We start from the raw sequence: 21,148 nt of genomic DNA on the forward strand, positions 1-21,148 counted from the left end.
AATTATCTATCAATGTGTGAAATACTATAACTTATATATAAATCAAATGATATAACTTCCCCTTCACAAACAACATGGAATGATTAAGAAATCCTTTTCAGGTACACTGTCCCTTTAAGAACCTTTGCACCGACCGGAAGTGGTACTGTCATGTTTAGGGTATTTCTACCATTTCTAGCAGATCAGTGATCAGAAGAGCAGCATATTACTGACAACACTTCTTAGTGCTTCATAGTCTAATTTCCTCTTTAACCCGGTCTAAACGATGACCCACTACGAGGTGGTGAATGTCCGCGGATATGAAGACTTCTGTCAGGCTGTGTCTGAGAGGAAAGGAAAGGATATCTTTGCTTATTTCTCTGGTAATAAAGACGCCCAGGGAAATAGCTGGTGTCCAGACTGTGTGAAAGGTAACTGTAACTTCATATGTATCATATTATATAGTCAGTAATAGATGAAATGTATGCTCATGTTCTGATAGTGAGATATTGTTTTGCTTTTAATGATCTTTATATATTTGTATTTATATGTGGTGCATTGTCATTCAGTCATTTTTTAACAGTTTCCCTTCTTCCCTTTTCAGCGGAGCCAATTGTTAAAAAACAGCTGAGTCATCTTCCTGAGGGCTCTGTCTTCATCTACTGTCAAGTTGGAGAAAGAGCCTAGTCAGTATTATTATACTCTGCTTTCATTTATATGGCAAACTGTGCTGTCACAAAACAAGAGATCACACCATATTATGGCTGCAACTATCACTTAAATGATCAGTCAGTTTAATCATGCTGCTCTATCAAATATGACACAGCTCAACGTATAACATCTTTAAACTTTGTTGATTTACAATTTGACAAGCAGCCAAACACCCAAATTGATTTGATATAATGCAATTTTGAAACAGTGTGAAATGGGAAGACAAGTTATCCTTATTATTTACCACTAACTAGTAACAAGTATGTATACTTGATCATTTCACATTTACATTTTTAGTCAACTGACAAACTAAAGATCCGGTAACTGTGAACACCGTTGTAAAATATTACATTTCTAGACAGTCCGAAAGTCTCCTGCCACCAGGAATGATTATGATACATATAAATAATCAATGAACCACACCATATTATGGCTGCAACTATCACTTAAATCATCAGTCAGTTTAATCGTCTGCTCTATAAAATATTATCACAGCTCAACGTATAACATCTTTAAACTTTAATGACATTTCTAGACAGTCTCGTACCACCAGGATGATTATGATACATATAAATAATCAATAAACCACAAAAGAATGGTAGCCTGGAGAAAACATTAAGCTTTTATTAGTCAAGACAGAAGTGTTTCTTTCAGAGCAACTTCATTATCTTTTCAAAGACTTTGGTATTGTGATATTTACCCCCATCAGTCATAAATCTGTATCACATGTCGACCATCTGCATGCAAACAATAGATCTGATAAGGCCATAATGCTACTAAACATATTTGATAGACTACTGTCTGGATTTCTGTATAATTGAAATGGTACGCTGTGTAGATGTATATAAATATATATATTATTAATAATATTTTTCTCCATAATTTGACTTAAAGCTGCTATGTTCGTTTTGCACTCAATTTCTTAAAATGAGAAACTGCTCGTTTGTCAAGTATTTAATTCAAACAGGAGTATATAAAAATAGGCTTTACCATGTGGTTATTTCATATAGACTATTTATTTATTGAATTACAGGAAAGCACGCTATATGAATGAATGAATGAATGAAAGACTTTATTTCGAACATAAAATAAATAAAAACAGATACAAAATAATAACAAACAAAACAAGAGTGTCCGAAAAGGAGTAGGTAGAAGAAAATCTTATATTTCCCTACCCCTTTCTCACTTCTCCTCTATTAACTCATATATCATAGAATGATAATACAATATAATATAATATAAAAACTATCCCAGATTTATTTACATCCCAAGTTGAATATATGAACAGCATCCCAAGTTTATTTACAACCCACAAATCCATCCGGAGCTAAAAAGTGTATAACCAACCTTTAACATATATAACTTTAATATCATGATATACATCGCTATCGAGATATGAAATTACATATTTCGGGGTAGAAGATTTTGGCCATATCGCCCAGCCCTAGTACCAAATAATGCTTATTTCATAGATTTCATAATCAGTTACTCCCCCCCCAAAAATGTCAGGTTTTTGCAAATACAGTTTCATGATGGAAAGCAGAAAATCCTCCTCAGTTTTCCCTTTCTAATGTGATACTGGTGGTGGATTATATCAGCTGCCTAATAATGTTCTTTTTCATGTTTCAGTTGGAAGGATTCAAGTAATGACTTCAAGAAGATGCTGAAGTTGAGTGGAGTTCCCACGCTGCTGCGATACGGCACAGTAAGAACACGCTGCTTGACTGTTTTATGGATTTTCATTGGATTAGACTAAATTTAGTTTTACTATAAATGTTTTACAGAAAAATCCATAGATATTAGATAATAAGAGATACAATTCAAGTAACATTCAGTTTCTTGTAAAATGATGCATATGAAAAAGCATAATCTTTTAATAATACTGTAGTTAGAGTGGCCGAGGGAGTAAATTGACCCCTCCTGTAATCCTGTTTCAGCCTCAGAAGTTGGTGGAGGAAGAGTGCTTCAAATCAGAACTGGTGAGGATGATGTTCACCGAAGACTGAGGGATCCTGTGGTGCCAGTCACATCATTTCACAATTTCTCCACTGTTAAACAGTAATATATTTACCACCATTCAATTCCAGCATTGTTGACAACCATACACAAGATCCATCTCCTTCTGTAACGTGATGCAAATCAACTGTGTAAGTTTACAACCAAAGTAACGAGCATCCCCCATAAGACACAGCTAATCATTATTGATTCTATACTGAAACATCTACAAAGACAAACCTGTAGAATGGATGTAACTCATACTATTATCTTCTCGTGCTGCTTTATGTGCAATCACTCAATCCTGATTTGTAATTTTAGCTTTATACATTTCTTCAAATGTAATCTAACACCGGAGCTGTCCTTGACTAAAGAAATTCTGAGTCGAATAACACTCATACAATTTTGTCGACTAATCGATCAGTTGATTTAATCAACAGATCTGTGAAACTGAGTTTCTCCACAAAGAATCACACAAAAGTACCACTTTACATCTTGTGTTTACCAGAGATGTGCTCATAAGTTTCTTGGAAATAAGTCATTCAGCATGAAAAAATCATTAAAAATGATTAATCGACTTAAGAAATCTCATCGACTAAGACCAAAATGACAGATTAGTCGACTACTGGACTAAGAGGGGGCAGCCCTATCCAACACACTAGCTGATTATAAAAAATATTTCAGGATTGTCTTTAACGTGACCATTTTTTGTTACCTTGCAGTAGGACTCAAATAAAGTAACATTTGATGTGAGAATAAAACGTTGTAATGTGTTGTATGATGACTCTGATGAAGGCCACAAACTTAAAATGTGCTTGTCTCACAACAACGTTTTTATTGGATCATTTCTGTTCTGGGGGATGGACATTTGGAGTTGTTATTTATACTACTACTAATACTATTATACTTTTATATATTTTTACTTTTTTATTTTATTTTATCATAATTATTATTTTTATTATTTTTTTTTTTTACAGGGGCTGCACGGTGGTGCAGTGGTTAGCACTGGTGCCTCACAGCTAGAGGGTTGCAGGTTCGAATCCGGCTTGGGACCCTTCTGTGTGGAGTTTGCATGTTCTCCCCGTGTGAGCGTGGGTTTTCTCCGGGTACTCCGGTTTCCTCCCACAGTCCAAAGACATGCAGGTTAGGTTAATTGTGGACTCTAAAATTGCCCGTAGGCTGAATGTGAGCGTGAATGGTTGGTTGTCTGTCTCTATGTGTCAGCCCTGCGATGGACTGGCGACCTGTCCAGGGTGTACCCTGCCTTCGCCCAATGTCGGCTGGGATCGGCTCCAGCCCCCCCGCGACCCCTAACGGGATAAGCGGTTGCAGATGGATGGATGGATTATTTTTACAATTTTTAGACTATTTTCCTTCTCCATGATGCACCTTGGAAGTAATACTATGGTTTTATACACATATTGTATGACATGAACAAGGTTAAAAGTATTATTATTTGCCATTTTCTTTAAATACGATTTCCTCTTAAAAGTATAATCAGGCCTTATCTTAAAAAGCAATGGGGTCAAAATCCTCTTTACCATTTTTTTTTTGCCAATTTTGAATCCATAGCAATCCACGTTACTGTGCAAACTAAATCAGCATTCACTGACATGCACGACTGAAACGATGCAAATACAAACAGACCATAAAATCTTTGCTCATCTGCAACTACATTTAGATTCAGTGACAGAAAGAGAGCTGTGCTGCAAACAGAAGGCTGGGATGGCCCATGATGACATCCTGCAGCACACACACACACACACACACACACACACACACACACATAAATACACAATGTATGTAACATGGAAGACTTTTCTTCATGTTTATGCAGCTGCAAATATCACTTACTAACTCTACCATATGGATTTTTGTTTATTATTTTTTTGCATAAAAAACTAATTTATCCACAAGATGTTTGTGAACGATTTGGAAGTAGTTGAATCTGCTCTACTTTAACATTTGTTGCAGTCAGGTAGCTGCCACCTAGTAAACACTAGGTGGCAGCAGATCCATAGGAATAAGAGTGTAGTTTTACCCCAGCCTTATCTTTTTTGAAATTTGCAAAAAATGTCATGTGGAGTTTCCTAAATGAAGCATGTTAAATTAACATATCCCAAAGCATTTTATATAAAACAATGTACATTTGAGTTTAAACATAGTATCCAGCTGCTTTTTAGCTTGAAAATTGACCAATTTGAGGATACAAAACTCAGATGCATTTTCTATTCTTAGCATATCAAAAAATCCACAGTTAGTATAGCGATAATAAAGTGTGATATTTGTAGCTAGAATAACCAGATGTCATCATTAATTGAAGTGTGTTCCTTTTCAGTAATTTATCCACAAGATGTTTGTGAGTGATTTGGAAGTAGTTGAAACTGCTCTACTTTAACATTTGTTGCAGTCAGGTAGTTTCCCCTAGTGAACACTAGGTGGCAGCAGATCCACAGGAATAGAGTGTAGTTTTACCCCAGCCTTATCTTTTTTTGAAATTTGCAAAACATTTCATGTAGAGTTTCCTAAATGAAGCTTGTTAAATCAACACATCCCAAGCATTTTTATATCACATAATGTACACTTAAGTTCAAACATAGTATCCAGCTGCTTTTATAGCTTGAAATTGAGCAATTTGAGGATATAAAACTCAAAACATTAAAAGCTGCATTTTCTATTCTTAACATATCAAAAATCCACAAAGTGATAAAGTGTGATATATTTGTAGCTAGAATGACCAGATGTCATCATGATTGAAGTGCTTTTGGAGGTGGTGAAAAGAGCGCATCCAGGTCTGTTTCAGTCAGGGCGCTTTAAGCGGAGCGCATTCCTGCACAGCGCTCTCTCACTCACACACCGGAGGACGAGGAGCCGCGGTGACACACACACACCGCAACGCCTCACCAGAGAGAGGCTGCTGGGAGAGCTCACCTAAAACCACCAACATTGGAGGTGGAGGAAGTGCTGGGTGTCGCCTGAAACATAGCGGGTTTTACATGTACGGCAGCCTCGGCTAACAGGGTAAACGTTGTGTGTTCAGCCGCAGCGATGTCGGAGTTTCTGTTGAGTGTGCTCGGGGAGCGGCTCGTCAACAGCGAGAAAGCCGAGGTGGACGTGCAGTCGCTGGGCTCAAAGCTCCAGCTGGTCGGGCTCTTCTTCGGCTGCAGCCTGAACGCGCCGTGCAAGCAGTTCAACGGCAGCCTGTGCGAGTTTTACACCCGGTTCAAGAAGGCGTCGGAGCACAAGGACAAATTGGAAATCGTCTTCATCTCGTCCGATCAGGACCAGAAACACTGGCAGGACTTTTTGCAGGAGATGCCATGGCCAGGGTTACCTTTCAAAGACAGACACAAAAAGGTAAGATGGTGATGATGGAGAGGAACACACAAATCAGCCAAAATCTGTTCTCTGAAGAGGTTTAACTGTGTTTTAGTGGGATGGAAAACAAAAAAACATGTAGGCCCATGTGTGCTTCTTCTGTCAGTGCACAGGTGCTTTAATTTGAGTCATTAAATTGTTTTTTTCTTACCTTTTTTAATCAGATTCCCCTTAAATCTGACTTCATTCTAATGGATTTATGTCATCTTTAAAATATAGTCTCTATAAACTAAGTAAATCTAATTATTGATAACCCATATTCCACAGAACATCTAATTTAATAAAGACAGGGGTTACAAATTGGGTCATTAAATAGTTTTTTCTTACCTCATTAACCTCCTTTTTAATCAGATTCCCTTAAATCTGACTTCAAATCGACTTCTGTCATCTTTAGAATATAGTCTCTATAAACTAAGTACATGTAATTATTGATAACCTATATTCCACAGAACATCTAATTTAATAAAAGCCAGGGGTTACACATTTGATGAGATTTTTTTTTAAAAATAATATTTCACTCCTTTTTATAATAATACTTGCAGCTATAGTGAAGGAACCATGTGTCCTTACTTATCCTGACTTAATTTGTATCAAGATAATCTAAATGTGGCAAACCAGACATTCCTTACTTATTAGCAGAGAGAGGAAATGGAAAGAAAGACATAATATCCTTTGGGGTTTTTTCCACTGACCAACATTTCTGTTCAAGGAATAGTTATTGGCGTAATAATTTTGCAGCTAAACATTTCAGAGCACTGTTATTTTTTTGCATCTATCCTATAATCCATGTAGTCTGCCCAGTGAAGGCCTTTTTATTCTGCCATCATCTCATCTATATAACTTTCCTGATGGTGTCAACAATGCAGTGCTTGGAGGATTTTTAGTTCAGTACTTTGATTTATTAAGTACTTTTACATTTGTTTATTTTTTTTTAATCATTAAGGCAGCTTGGATTTATTTTTCTGTGTTATTTTATTTTGAAAATGTACTGTAAATATTAGCTTTTCAGTGGAAAGACACAAAGCAAATATATTTAAAATTTTAGGGTGTTACTATTATCAAATTGTATTATTTATCTCCTTATAAAGTTGACTATAATCTAATATTTTGTAATAGTTTCTTTTGTTCATAGCTAAAACTGCCCCACAAAAAACAGAAATCACTCACAAACATCTTGTGGATAAATTACTGTTCTTTATGGAAAAAAAATAATAAACAAAAATCCATATGGTATAGAGTTTCCTTTACCAGTTAGTAAGTGATATTTGCAGCTGCATAAACATGAAGAAAAGTCTTCTATGTTACATACATTGTGTAAGTGTGTGTGTGTGTGCTGCAGGATGTCATCATGGGCCATCCCAGCCTTCTGTTTGCAGCACAGCTCTCTTTCTCTGTCACTGAATCTAAATGTAGTTGCAGATAAACACAGATTTTGTGGTCAGTTTGTATTTGCATCGTATCAGTCGTGCATGTCGGTGAATGCTGATTTAGTTTGCACAGTAACATGGATTGCTATGGATTCAAAATTGGCAAAAAAAAATGGTAAAGAAGATTTTGACCCCTTTGCTTTTTAAGATAAGGCCTGATTATACTTTTAAGAGGAAATAACATTTAAAAAAAAAGGCAAATAATAATATTTTGTTCACTGTTATACAATATGTGTATAAAAACCTTAGTGGTATAAAATCTCGTCTCTAACGGTCTGTATTTTGTCAGAAAGGATGCATATTTTTCAGCCATTTCCACCCTAACTGCTCTTTGTGTCGGTGAGGCATGACTGCATCATTGTCTTGTAAATTCTTTCAGATTGCCCATGATGATTTCCGTTCCACCTCATAATGAAGTCCAGGCGTGAGCGAGGCTCAGAGATGATGATGATGATGATGATGATGGTGGGGGGTTGTCTTGTTGTCGTCTGGGGCGGAGCACGTCCATCGCCACAGTGCAGCAGCAGCAGCGTTATTATTGTGTTTCTATATCTGCTGGTGGTGAATATCTGTGGCATCAACACGACCATTGTTCACGCTGTTGTCGGTGGTCTATTGGCTGTCTGGGGCCTTGTGAGAATAGAGCAGCACAGTGTTGTGTGTCTGTGTTTTGCAGAGGCCTGCAGTTTGGGTTCAGTTTGGGCTTCGTCCAACCTTTCGGCCTATTCTCTCTCTCTCTCTCTCTCACCATTATAACACAGCAGTGGAATACATGTGAGCATCAGCAGCTCACACTATTTTATAAATGTGACATCTTGCAGAGGCATGCAGAGCGTGTCGTTACCCCTTATCATCCACTAGTTCATTTGTGATTTATGCATGTTTCAGTTTTATTATAATGGTACACATATGTATGCTGGAATCGGTGCATTAATTTATATTGCAGCCTTTTCTCCCATCAAAATAGTTGCTGTTTATCTTTTTATTTCCTAATTCAGGAAGTTGATTTTCCCTTATTTTCCTTCTGGATATTGTTGGTTTAACTAGTCGTAGAGCTGCAATGATTAGTCGATCAACAGAAAATGAATTGGCAACTATTTTGATGATCGATTATAGTCATTTTTCAGGCAAAAAAAGCGAGCTTGTTCCAGCTCTAGATGTGAGGATTTGCTGCTTTTCATATGATAAAGTAAAGTTAATAATATATTTGGACTGTTAATGGAATAAAACAAGCTTTATGAATACATCAAATTAGGCTGGAATATAAAAATGGATATTGTTCGCTCTATTAGTTTCTGACATTTTTTTTAGACGACAATGAATCAGCTAATCAAAACATATGAATATGAAAATAATTGTTAGTGGCAGCCCTAATTAATTGCCTATTGTGTGGGGATTTACGTGTGTTGGTGGAACACGAGGTGGTCAACTCAGGACAAAAAAATGCACACATTTTTAATATTTTGGTTATAATTAGATGTGTCTGCTTCAAGTGTGAGATTCATATTTGGCAAATGAAGAAGTGTGAAGTCAGCTGGTGATGCAATTGGACAACATTTGGTGCTGAGTAACAGAAGAAGATATAGTCAGCTGAAGATGTCTTGGCATGTCTGAATGGGACTGAAGAGGATCTACTGTATGTGTATCGACAGATGTTGACCCAGCGGAGGGCCGTGTCGATGTTGCCGGTCTGCAGAGACTTAAGTGGCCCTCTCACCTCTCCTCTTTTCTTTCTATTTGACTTGGTGCAAGCCGATCTCATCCCCCTGAAGGATGCTATTTCTCTTCAGTCTTTCAGAGCCTCGCCGCCCACCTAAGAATCTCTGACTGTACCTCCTCCTCCTCCTCCTCCTCCTCCTCCTCCTCCTCCTCCCTCCTCTACTCTGTACTGACTTGGCTATCTCTCACTGGAGGCTGCCTTTCCTCTTTTCCTTTCTACTCAGGGGTTATCCAGGCCTTCCTGTTGCAGGAAATGTGTATTTAATCAAGAAGGGATAATATTCTTGATTAAATACAGAGAGAAAGGAAAGTCTGGTGTTGTTAGCTGAAAGTCAAGGCCGGTCTTTATTTAATCTGGTCCTTGGAAAAAAAGGTGGAAGCTGTGATGTCTGGTGGTTTTTGTAACCAACATAAATAGACTGAAAAGTGTAATTGGCCTATAGATCTAGTGTGCCAAAGGATTTCATTTAGTTATTTCCTCGTGTGCATGTCAGTAGGCTTTCTTATTTGATAGACAAAGAGGTCAGAACATTGTTTCTGAACAGCATAGAGGTTTTGTATTGGGGAATCCTCAAATAGCACGTCCTCGGTGAGTGGACGTCTGCTTGTCGTCCAGGGACGACCAGCTGTCTGGCTGGGTCGGCTTGCTGGCACTGCCTTACATGGGCTTGTGCAGCAGGAGCGAGAGAGTTCCATGTAAATCAATTAAAGCCTCGGCCAACGCGATGTGAAAAACTTGACCAAAGAGGGGGGGGAGAACAAGCTAAGATGCTGCCAGAGCTGCTCCTGCAGGAGTCGGAGGAAGAGGAGGAGGAGGAGGAGGAGGAGGAAGGGGGATCACATCGCGCTGAGAGAAAGGCCTCTTGTTCAAGAAGTCCTCCTGGTCGGCGGTTCTGCTCTGTAGCCGGCCCCCAGAGGCAGGACGCCCGCTCACTGGGCCCGCAGCCAGGGGGCTGAGGGTGCAAGGGGCTTCAGAGAGGGGGCTGAGGACGTCTTTCATCAATATGCCACTGCTCTGCTGAAAACTGCAGCGTGTCCAGCCCATCATAGCTCCCTCGCACTGTGAAAGTAAGAAAATGACTTGGAAAGGGGCCCCGAAGCGTTTTATCTGCAGGTGGTAATCCCTCTTCTTGATCAGTCAGTTTTTTTGTGGGCCTGTATCGTTAGATGTTTTCTTCTTTGCACTCGCGCAGCGTGGGCTAATAACGTCAACGGAGGATGTGACATTTTCTGAGGCTCCTGTGATGTGGAACATCTGTAATGGAGAGCTTTAGAAATGTAATTGTAGGATTCAGAGAGGATGTGTTCGTCACCAGCTTCTGCTCAGCATGCCCTGTGCTCCAGCTCGTGGGAACAAACGTCAGCGGGGGATATCAAACTGAGGTCTTTGAGATCACCAGGTTGGGTAGTAAGGAAAGAATAACATTTCCGCCTGCTCCTTAACGGTAATAAATCAAAGGCAATTGGAAGTGAAATTAATAGATCATCTGAAAAACATGCAGAACGCATGAGATCCAAAGACTGTGATTCATCTCAGGATGGTTAATTAAGGATGATGTCACTCAATGCAGCAGGACACCAACATACAGTAGATGAGGGTGGTCTAACAAACATGGTCTAATCTACCAAATAAAGCTGTGAACCTGAGACCGTGGCACTCTCTTTTAGATTCCTGAACTCTGATCAAAGTACAGAGGCTTTTAAGTAGCCTAATATGAAGTTGGCTCTGGGACTAAATGGAAAATAAGATAATCCTCACTTCAAGGCATTTGACCCTGGCTGATTAGATGACTCATGAAACCCTTAAAAGAACACTTAACCTAAAGTTGATTAAATTTCTTTTAATGATTAGTAACCCCCCTGGAAATGTGTAATCAGTGCTTTATTCTATTTACATGCAAACATTTAGAATATATTTTACTTTAATATAACATGATTGCCAACACAGATTTGAATCTTTCTTTTTCAAGTTTCTAATAGCCAAACTAAATTGTGATACAGGGGTTTTCTGGCTTAACAATAAGGGCCTTTTTACTTCCTCCAACGTGGCTCAGGTCAACAATACTTACTGCAGGGGCCTGCCTTAGATTTAGGCAAAGGAAGTTGTGTGTCGGCATAATACCTGTAGCTGGATAGTAATTTTGTTTAAATTACATACTATGACACAACAAGAAAGTACGGGAAGTGCTACAGACATTCATCAAGCAATTTATTTAATTGCATCTCTGCATTTTGCGTTTCAGGTATGATTTTGTGGGTTTCTTTTTCTTTTTTTTTTTTAAACTGATTGGATATATGCAATGTTTGTTTTGTGTCGGCTCAACGGCCTCAACACTAGCTGTGAATATGGATCACTTCAGCACCAGTGTATCAACCTAGGACAACAAAGTTGTTATATAAATGTAAGGTTGTCAAAGTTAACACGACAAATAACGCATTTTCGTTTTAACGCCACTAATTTCTTTAACGCAACCTGCGATTTTTAAAGCTGTAGTAGGCTCAGTGTTGAAGCTAGAGTGAGGATTCTGGTATCTTATGAAACTAGAAAAGGAATTGATTGTCATACTAGCTTGTCATGATGGAGGCTAAATAACTCTCCAAACTTTAAACGTTTAATTTTGGCGAGGAATAACTGGCATGGCCATTTTCAAAGGGGTCCCTTGACCTCTGACCTCAAGATATGTGAATGAAAATAGGTTCTATGGGTACCCACGAGTCTCCCCTTTACAGACATGTCCACTTTATGATAATCACATGCAGTTTGGGGTCAAGTCATAGTCAAGTCAGCACACTGACACACTGACAGCTGTTGTTGCCTGTTGGGCTTCAGGTAACCATGTGATAACTTAAGCATATTTTTTTATGTTAAATGCAGTACCTGTGAGGGTTTCTGGACAATATTTGTCATTGTTTTGTGGTGTTAATTTATTTCCAATAATGAATAAAAACATATATTTGCATAAAGCAAGCATATTAACCCACTCCCATGTTGATAAGAGTATTAAATACTTGACAAATCTCCCTTTAAGGTACATTTTGAACAGATAAGAAATGTGATTCATTATGCAATTATTCATGATAACCTATGGACAATCATGCGATTAATCGCAATTAGATATTGGAATCGATTGACAGCCCTACTATTTATACAGTATATTTGGGTTTTGTGTTCTGCTTACTTTTTTTTGAGTTTTGGTAAGCTGACCTTGCAGAGACTGTTACCTTGACTCCGGCTTGAAGTGTGCACGCCTGGCTGCCATGCTGTAGTTTAATGTGACTCCATTGTGCTGCAGCTGTGAGGCCTTGTTGCCGTGCGCCATGTTTGACAAGAGCTTATGTAAAGAATGTGGGCAGACACCTGCTACGCCGGAGTCGCTCAGGGCCAGAGGGCATGGAAACAGTGTGTGTTTGTGAGGGCTCAGGATACTTGGCAATGCCAACTGTTAAACATCTCACACCACCGAGCTTGTGTTACTGTCTCCTTTCACTGCCCATTGTGTCCTCCTTTACTGGGAGATCTGTAATATTATGAGAGGCGACAATAGAGATCTCATCAGAGGTGAAATTCGGAAGCTTAAGTTACCCAAGTGAGAGTTTAGGGAACAGTCGCGCTGTGTGTCTTGTAAAAAAAAAAATCATTCCCTGTTGCAACTCAATCTGTTTTCACTTCCGTTATCTACCCGTTTGGAAGACAACACACAATAGCTGTAAAGGCTTCGACCTCTGTCTGCGGTCCACAGACCTCTGAAACGATACTCTGGGATTGACTTTTCCTCTTTTGTCCCCACCGTTCTCCAGCTGGACCGCTCCTCCTGGACTCTGTGTGGGTTTTTTCAGTCAGGACTTTTTCCAAAAAGCGGAGTGACGTTAAAGATAATAGACGTGGCTAATGTGTTCACCGCAGCGTCTGCAGTAGCTCTCGACGAGAACAACAGATGATTCATGCGCTCGCCCTGCGCACATTACCCCAAAAACCAGCCCGTTTGTCACATACTTGCCAGTCAAATCATCCAAACCAGTGCAGCATAAAGTTCAGCATGCTCGATAGTCATTTTTGGATTGTACTGATGACAGGAAAGCAGAAATTTCCATGGAAATAAGCAGATGGTTGTTATTTCAATTCATAAATCCACCATCATCTGCTGTGTGTTTCTTTCTTTTTTGTTTTTTTTAATGCTGTATCCGGGAGGTTTGTTCCTTCATGGACGGGTTGTTGTGCCTGGACCCTCCCCCACTCAATCCTCCGGTCTCTAATTGCCCCACACCACAGCTCAGCAGCCCCCTCCAACATAATAACAGCATAGCCGCCCCAGGGGCATCCTGCCATCCAGAGCTGTCTTCCGTCTCCCTTTTGTTATCTCTCCTAGATTGAATGTTGGCTCTCTTTGTGATTGCCCAGTTTTCCCCTCATCATCACCACTGATCATATTTCTTAAGCTAAATGAAAAAGACACAATGACGGATGCACGCTTTGGTTCTGTCTACACTCACTGCAGATTTTCATCTTTATCTGTGACACTCGATGAAACCTATCTCCTTCAGGAGGATATCTGCTCCATCAGTGAGTGGCAGTGTTGATTTGATGTAAATTTATTCATAGTATGACCATTTCTGGCGTGACAAGTTTCCCCTTGGACGATAACCCCTTTCCCTTCCGTGTGACCACCACCACCACCACCCCGCTCCCCAGGATGGAAGCGCTGTTGTGTATATGCAAGCTGTAAACCCCCCCCCTCGCTGTGGTGTTTTCAACCAAGTGTAAGTGCTCCTGCAGCTCCTGCCTGAAAAGAAGCCCGCCATACAAAGAGACCCACTGTCTCAGCGTGTAGCATGGCACGCTGGCACCGGACCCGCTGTCTTGCCTACAGTTTAGCTGGTGCATGTGGTGAAGGGATTTTTTATCTTGCAAGTGACAAGCACGCAGTCTAACAAAAGTGAGGGAAAAAAGGTAGCTTGAGTTCTCGAGTGCAAGGCTGTTTTCTGTAATGTTGCCAATAACTATATTTTGTTGTTGTATACTGTGCTTACACTTAAATTGTGCGCATTGGTTATTCCCAACCAGTTATCCAGGGGATACCTCTCTGCAGTTGTGGAAAGATTGTGGAGTAGCTCAACTGATTTAAAAATAATAGACATGTCCACTACACAAATTTGTGTTTTGGAGGAGAATAAGCATCCAGTTTGGATTATAAATTGGTGTGATGAAAGTAATGCACACACAGTTGAAATAGTTAGCTAAAATAATGGATAAATGGTTGAAAACGTTCGCTAGAATATTTTGATAAATGGTTGAAATAGTCAGCTAAAATATTTGGATAAACACTTGAAATAGTTAGCTATAAATATTTCGATAAATGGTTGAAATAGTTCACTAAAGTATTTGGATAAAGTCTTGAAATAGTTAGCTAAAAGTAATGAATAACTGGTTGAAATATCCAGCTGCTGTTGAGTGTGGCAGGAATGCAAACGTGACCAGACTTAAACAGTTTAACTTAATTCACCAATACTATTACTACTACTGTTACTATAAAAAAAAATGATTGTAACAGTTTTATAGTATTTAATGTATTATTGTAACACTTTTCTGTAGTGTGATTTAACATCCACTTTAAAGTCAACTGAGATGAACATGACGAGTGGGGTTGATGAAGGGGTACTCTGTAGGGATGATGGGGGGGATGTCAAACAAAAGGATGGGAGCCACTGATGCACATTAACTGTTGTGCTGTGATGTGAGGGAAGGACTAGTAGTCGTGTGTGTGTGTATATAAAGTCAGAGAGTGAAAAGAGATGGTATAGACACTCCGTCAGGCTAAGAGAGTATGTGGAAGGAGAAAACCACTCCACTCTGCTCTGATGGGCTTTGTGGGCAGCCCACATCTTCAAGGAAATAAAAAGATAGATTTAATGTGAGACTCAAGGGCAACGCAGCGTATCTTATTTATTGTCTGCCACTGTAATGTAATGGCGTCGTGGGATTTTAATGTTGTGGATCGATTTGTGAGACAACTCTACATGATTTTCCATATTAAACATTTATCGTGATATACTGTAGAAGGATGAAGATCATCTGGCTTTCATTTTATGGTTTTCAACTTTATGATAAGCAAGACTGGAAAAAGGAATGTTGTAAATGGCATGAACGGATAGGGATGAAGAGGGTTATAAAGCTGTGATATCTTCAGTATCAGACCAGTGGTCATGCATGAAGTGAACAGGCATATTTCCTAAAACGTTGAGTTATTCCCTTAATGAAGTATTGACAGTATAACTGGATAGTATTTTCAATATGCCACGTCTCGTCGGTGACATCAATGTGTCAGCATGCACTCACTCACGCACCCACCAACCCCCAGTCACTCAGCAACAGACAGACTGAAGATGTTCACTGAGAACCAGAGGAAACTGAACAATATTAAAATCCAGAAATAGCACTCTGTCACAGTCTTTTTGACAGCTGAGGGGAAACTTGCACTCCAGCGCCCAGTCTCCACTCCCAGTCACCCATTCTTCTTTTTAATTCTACCTTTGCTTGTTCACATATGCCCTTTTTTTTTTACTGTTTCAATGCATTTATGTGCATGTAAAAAAAAAAATGGAGAAATATATCCACATTGCTGATTGTACTTAATTCAGATTGGTTGGTTGATCCTCACTTTGCTCCTTCAGTGAGCTGTTAATCTCCTACAGGATAATAAGTCTGCTGAGGATATATCATCATGTCTAAAAAGGTCACTCGGAAGAGCAGAATCTTTTCCAAAATATTGAATCAGCTCTTTTTCGTTTTCATGGCGTAGCATGATAGCAAGTTAAGAGTTTTAACAGTTGCTGAAAGAACCAAGAATTATAAGTAAAGCAATCTTCTAAAGTACTTTTTGTCAGAGCTCAGCAGCTCAAGAGTTGTGTAGCTAATTTAAATGCTGTCCTTGCTAAGTTGGCATGTTGCGTTAAGTAAAAGTGGAGAAAAATGGAGGAGAGTCTGGCTGAAGCGGATCTCATGGCCTGTAGTTTGCTCATTATATTTTATAATAACACTTGGAATCGCTCCCAGGCGCACCCATCCCCTGCTCCTCCAAGAGATCGCACACACAAACAAGCGTTCTTGAATTTGGATGATTTTAATGTGTTTCTATTTTGATTATTTAATCTAAACATCCAAAAACCGTCTGCAGCCAGGTTCACTGAGTTTACTGAGCCTTGCTGTGTCATTCGACACCACTGCAACAACACGCTCTCCGCATAATTGCACATTATATCTACTTGGACAAATGGATATGTTGATATTTCCAGTCGGTATCTGTCATGGCGTGTGTGTGCACGCCCAAGTCACGTGATTCTTTAGAATACATTTGTGAGCTATTACTCAAGGTCACCGGTGGGCAAGCTAATCTGGAAAACAAATAATGGTGCTGCGGTGTTGCCAATAAATTGATTCACGCTGTTGTATTATCAGTAGCATTACATTAACAATTTGAAGCTGGGCTTATTTTTCAGCTGGCTGCACAATATTTACTGGCACTGAAAGTCTGTGGTGAAGTACAATAATAATACAGTAATAGGTGTAACCTGTGTATGCCAGTTACTGTATGTAGTAATTTGGGTTTTCTTTAGTGATGATAATTGTACTGTTTGTAGATATTATATGTGATTACCGTATCTTTCTCATTATTCTGATGACATCAGTTGTTTGTTTCTTTTTGTAGAAAAAATTAGGCCATCCTGGAGTAAAATTAGAGTCTCATTATTTCAGTGTGTACAACAGTATCTTTTTTTATATTACTGCTGGGAGCACTATATGTTCATACATTTCCCAATTCTATAAATATTGGCTTCAACAGTGACCTTTCTGGCGTCTTAGTGAACGTCTCTCTCTTTTGAAATGCAAATGATGTAAGAATACTTGACCTACGTAACTGCAGAGTTAATTAAATATTGAATTAATTAAAAAAATGTAAAAAATGATTTTGAGCACTGCAACAAGCTGTTAACAAAACATTGTCACATACCTTATAAAGTTAATATGGTGAGGCGAAGATATTAGCAAACACATTTTGCACATCCCGGAGACATGGAGCCAAGATTCACACTCTTGGTCGTGTCTAGAAGGTAACTTCGCAAATTGCGAAATCTGTGCAAAAACTTGCAAAAGCTCTTGCGAGACTCGCTGCCCAATGACCCATCTTAACCATAACTATTCAAGATCAATGCCTAACCTTAACCATCTCGCAATATTTTCCCAACTAATGGGTTGCCTTTTAGACACGATCCTCTTTCTTTCTTTTTTTGCTCTGTTTTGGTCTCCACCAATTCCTGTGAGAAATATCTGGCTCTTTAGCTGCTAAATGCTCCACTATATGTTCTGTGTGCCACTTGGTGCTGGGCAGGTATTGTTCGTTTTTTTTAGATAATCCAACAACACCGATGAGAGCCGTGGGAGGCAACCAAAACGGATAAGTTAAAACGTTAAAATGATAGTCCATATGGAGCTACTGGCAATGTTGCTGGCTTTAACATGGGAGGGGAAATTAGAGAGAAGACTCAATGAAAACACTAACCATGACAGGAAGCAAGCGTGTCATGGGAGGTGCTGATTATCTGAGTGAGAGGGATTCTCTGAGTGAGAGGGATAGTAGCTTTGGATTTTATACCATCAGCGGGCCTGTTTTCTGTCTTCAGGTGTCACATCCAATTTTGAAATCAACTGCGCTACGTCTTTGTCCAATAAAAAACCCCACCGCATGCATTCCACACATATTCCAGCTCGTGTAGTTGCACCGAGAGAGTGCGTCCGCCAGGAAAAAGCCTCACACAAATCATCAGACACTTTTAGTGGTTGAGAGAGTGGACCCCCTGCTGAGGCTGCGCCGTGGCTTAGCTCTGCCTCTGTGTTGGGGGCTAATCGCTGTTTTGATTAGTCTTTTTTTACCCAATCTGTTTGCACGGAGCACCGATCCCACGGCCATGTTGAATGAAAGGGTTTATCAGCTTAAGCCTGTTGTAAGGAGCACAAGAGGTCTCATCTTTTCACCGCGGAACGAGAGCGGCCCTCGGACACAAGTGTCCAGGCAATTAGAGACGCCGGGGCCTCAAAGAGAGATTACTGGCACACACAGAATCATGGCCGGGCGTCTTTCTAGTTCCGCACATTGTTCGCTACGGTGTTGAGACACATGATGCTTGGTGCTGTTTTCTCAAAGGGCAGCAGCGGAGAAGATAACATGAATGAAGTCACAGGGCTCCTTATCTGGGGCAGATTCTTTGGATGTAAGAACATGAAATTATAGACTTCAAAACTGTAAATTGTTTTTCCTACAGACTGATGGCGACAGTCAGTCTTACATCCTAATATTAGTAGCAGTATCCACATTTTCAGAGGTGGTGTTTTCTCTGTTTTTTAAGACTTTCAGCGCATAATCTTGTACACATTTGCTATTGTAATGTGAATATATTGTTAGTTATATTTGGTGCAACTTCCATAGTGCCTGGTTTTGTTTGGCTTATCATATGGAAACGTAACATCAGGGTAGTATTATAAAGTAGTTTGCATGCTAGACAAGGGGGTGGAGGATTCACTTATTTGCCCCTGTTGCAGCTACATTGGTTTATGTATGTATGTATAGCACTGTGCCAACCAGTACAAATGTTGAGCTGGGCTACCTGGGCCGGTGCCCATGGACCACAAGCCAAAACAACCTCCAAATTCTGATAATATATGGTGTTGGTATATGGTGTTTTTTTGCCAGCAGAATGGCAGGAATTTGGTTAAGCTACATGTTGACTTAATCTGTGCTTGTTATGCTTTTAATGCGGTATGCTACTTTGCTTAATAGTAGTACTAGTAAGCCTGATAGTCATATTAGTAACAGTCATTCATATTAGTAACGGTCATTACCTAGGGTTCAGCAATATATCAATACTGTGGGACAACTTACACACATTCCCATCTGGTTATTTCAGCCATAAACAGTTTCTCAGTTGATTTACTATATGGATATTCTATATTGAGTGATAAATAAAATTACACATATCCACTTCTCCCACTTTTAGATTGAGCTTTAACAAAAAATGTTCATTCTAAAAATGTTGCATAAGGATTGTGATGCAGATACAGATGCAGCAAACCTTCACAATAACATTTGATGTCTGAATTTCATCCAATTTCAGTCAGCAATAACGAAGTCTTCAAATCAAATTCCGATGCAATTACTTCAGTCTGGCGTCAGGACTGATCGCGACTTACAGTTTTATTACTGTCATATGACTACCTTTTTTTAAAAATAGCATGTCAAGAGATAGAGGAGACATGATATTAGCACACAAGACCTGCGTTGTTCACTTAAAGGTTAGAGCCAGTGCCTGAATTGAACCAAAAAATGTGCTACTACCCTGATTCAGTAGTTGCAGGACATGATCACCGCAGTGTCTTGGATAAATTCATATTTATACGTGGCCTATATCTTGGAAATATATCCTACTTCAAATGTGTTTTTGTATGCATTTCATTACATATGACATGCATTTCCACAATGTGTACATAAATGTATATTTAGTTAATAAACACTTTATGTAGCTATTGATACAAATCAAATTGTACACATATAAATATATATACATATATATAAAATGTATATACTGTGTGTGTGTATATATATATATATATACAAAAAACTTAAAATATCACATCTGTTTTCTCAGCATTAAGCCAGCTATTTATTTACACAGAGTTAGCAGTTACGTTGGTGTTTAGGGGTGCGCACCTAGTCTCACCAGGAGGTGGAAGTATGCAAGAAGTAAGGGTACTGATATGGACAAAAATCAGAAGTACCAATACTCAGTACTGGTGAGTACCGGCCCATTTCAGGGACTGGTTAAAGCTTAAGAAGATCCATTCGCCTGAGGGTGGCCATGAAAATATAATGTCACATTGTTGCTCAAGCATTCACACACATTCAGTTTTTGAAACTCTACTGATGCTCTATCCTAATCTAACCGATTTACGTTTTTCTCGTCATCCTAGATGTGAACAGGACTTGAGGCTCACATGTTTAATGGTTTCTTCCTCTGAAGGAAATGAACTTGCAGAAAGCATACGAGCCTTAAATCGAAACCCGTCCTGCTGATGTGACTCGTAGTCTGTGAGGTGTTAAATTGAGTCCGGAGACAGTGCGAGCGTATAGGGAGTGGGTAAACACAGACAAAATACTTAACCCTCCCTCTGCTCCGCAGCTCACCAGCATGTCACTCGCCACCTGCTCATTTGACAGCGCTGCTGGTTTTGGAAGCAGCAGGTGTGCTCTTTAAGTCCACCGGTAGCAGGTTCCGCTCTGACAACCCCCGGCCTGTGTGTTGTGGTCAGTAAGCCGGCTTTTTTTTCTAAAGGTGGAATATAGACTACACTGGCATCATTAAGTGTCTTTAACGTAGCCGCATCAATAGCCGAGTGTTTGTGTGCATACAATCCCCCGTAAGAAGCTTGCAAAGCTGATGAACTGAAGCAGAACGAAAAGCCAGATGAAGGTTTCATGTCAGGAATGTGTCTTTTCTGCCAAGTCATATACCTTTTTCCTCCTCCTCCCTTTTCATCTATCATATAATTATGGTGCGCAGCAAGAGCCGGAGGTCTGAATTATGTTTTTAAAAGACCGAAAGGGAGGGCATAAAACTGAGGAATTATTGTTGCAAAGAATGAAAATATGACTGTAGGTTTTCCTGCTATGAATGAAACCAGGCTCAAAAGAGAAAGGTGAGACCCAAACCAGAAGGCACAGTTTTGATCCGTGCTTCCTTCTCAAGAGTGTAGCTGTAAACCCCCCCGCCCCCCACATGTGGAATCATTTCTCTCCTGTCCGCCGGAGTTCTGCTGTGTGGCCAAAAACCCCTCGAGAAACAAAGGCATCTCCATCACTTCATCGCTTCATCCCCCCTCAACGCTTTGTTGC

General features: G+C 39.6%; 2 protein-coding genes across 2 annotated transcripts in view; both read left to right on the forward strand.

Moving 5' to 3' along the window:
* The first annotated feature begins 166 nt into the window (after positions 1-166).
* Positions 167-3,446, forward strand: txndc17 (thioredoxin domain containing 17). The gene is made up of 4 exons (XM_074639914.1): positions 167-410; positions 584-665; positions 2,320-2,395; positions 2,628-3,446. Exons 1-4 carry the CDS (start codon positions 266-268, stop codon positions 2,694-2,696), a joined length of 372 nt encoding a protein of 123 aa, XP_074496015.1. The 5' UTR covers positions 167-265; the 3' UTR covers positions 2,697-3,446.
* A 2,091-nt stretch (positions 3,447-5,537) lies between these two features.
* nxn (nucleoredoxin) overlaps positions 5,538-21,148 on the forward strand; it is a 67,031-nt gene continuing 51,420 nt past the window's right edge. Inside the window, exon 1 of the mRNA XM_074639915.1 lies at positions 5,538-6,042. Coding sequence (XP_074496016.1) covers positions 5,734-6,042 — 309 coding nt within the window. The 5' untranslated portion in view covers positions 5,538-5,733. The remainder of the gene's footprint in view (positions 6,043-21,148) is intronic.

The sequence above is a fragment of the Sebastes fasciatus genome, chromosome 7, assembly GCF_043250625.1.
Source record: "Sebastes fasciatus isolate fSebFas1 chromosome 7, fSebFas1.pri, whole genome shotgun sequence".
Taxonomy (NCBI): Eukaryota; Metazoa; Chordata; class Actinopteri; order Perciformes; family Sebastidae; genus Sebastes; species Sebastes fasciatus.

What these genes read in the sequence shown, in the direction of transcription:
- txndc17 (XM_074639914.1), top strand. Translation starts at nt 266, where the DNA reads ATGACCCACTACGAGGTGGTGAATGTCCGCGGATATGAAGACTTCTGT. An exon ending in GTGTCCAGACTGTGTGAAAG is followed by an intron (nt 411 to 583) that starts GTAACTGTAACT and finishes TTCCCTTTTCAG; the next exon opens with CGGAGCCAATTGTTAAAAAA. An exon ending in CGCTGCTGCGATACGGCACA is followed by an intron (nt 2,396 to 2,627) that starts GTAAGAACACGC and finishes ATCCTGTTTCAG; the next exon opens with CCTCAGAAGTTGGTGGAGGA.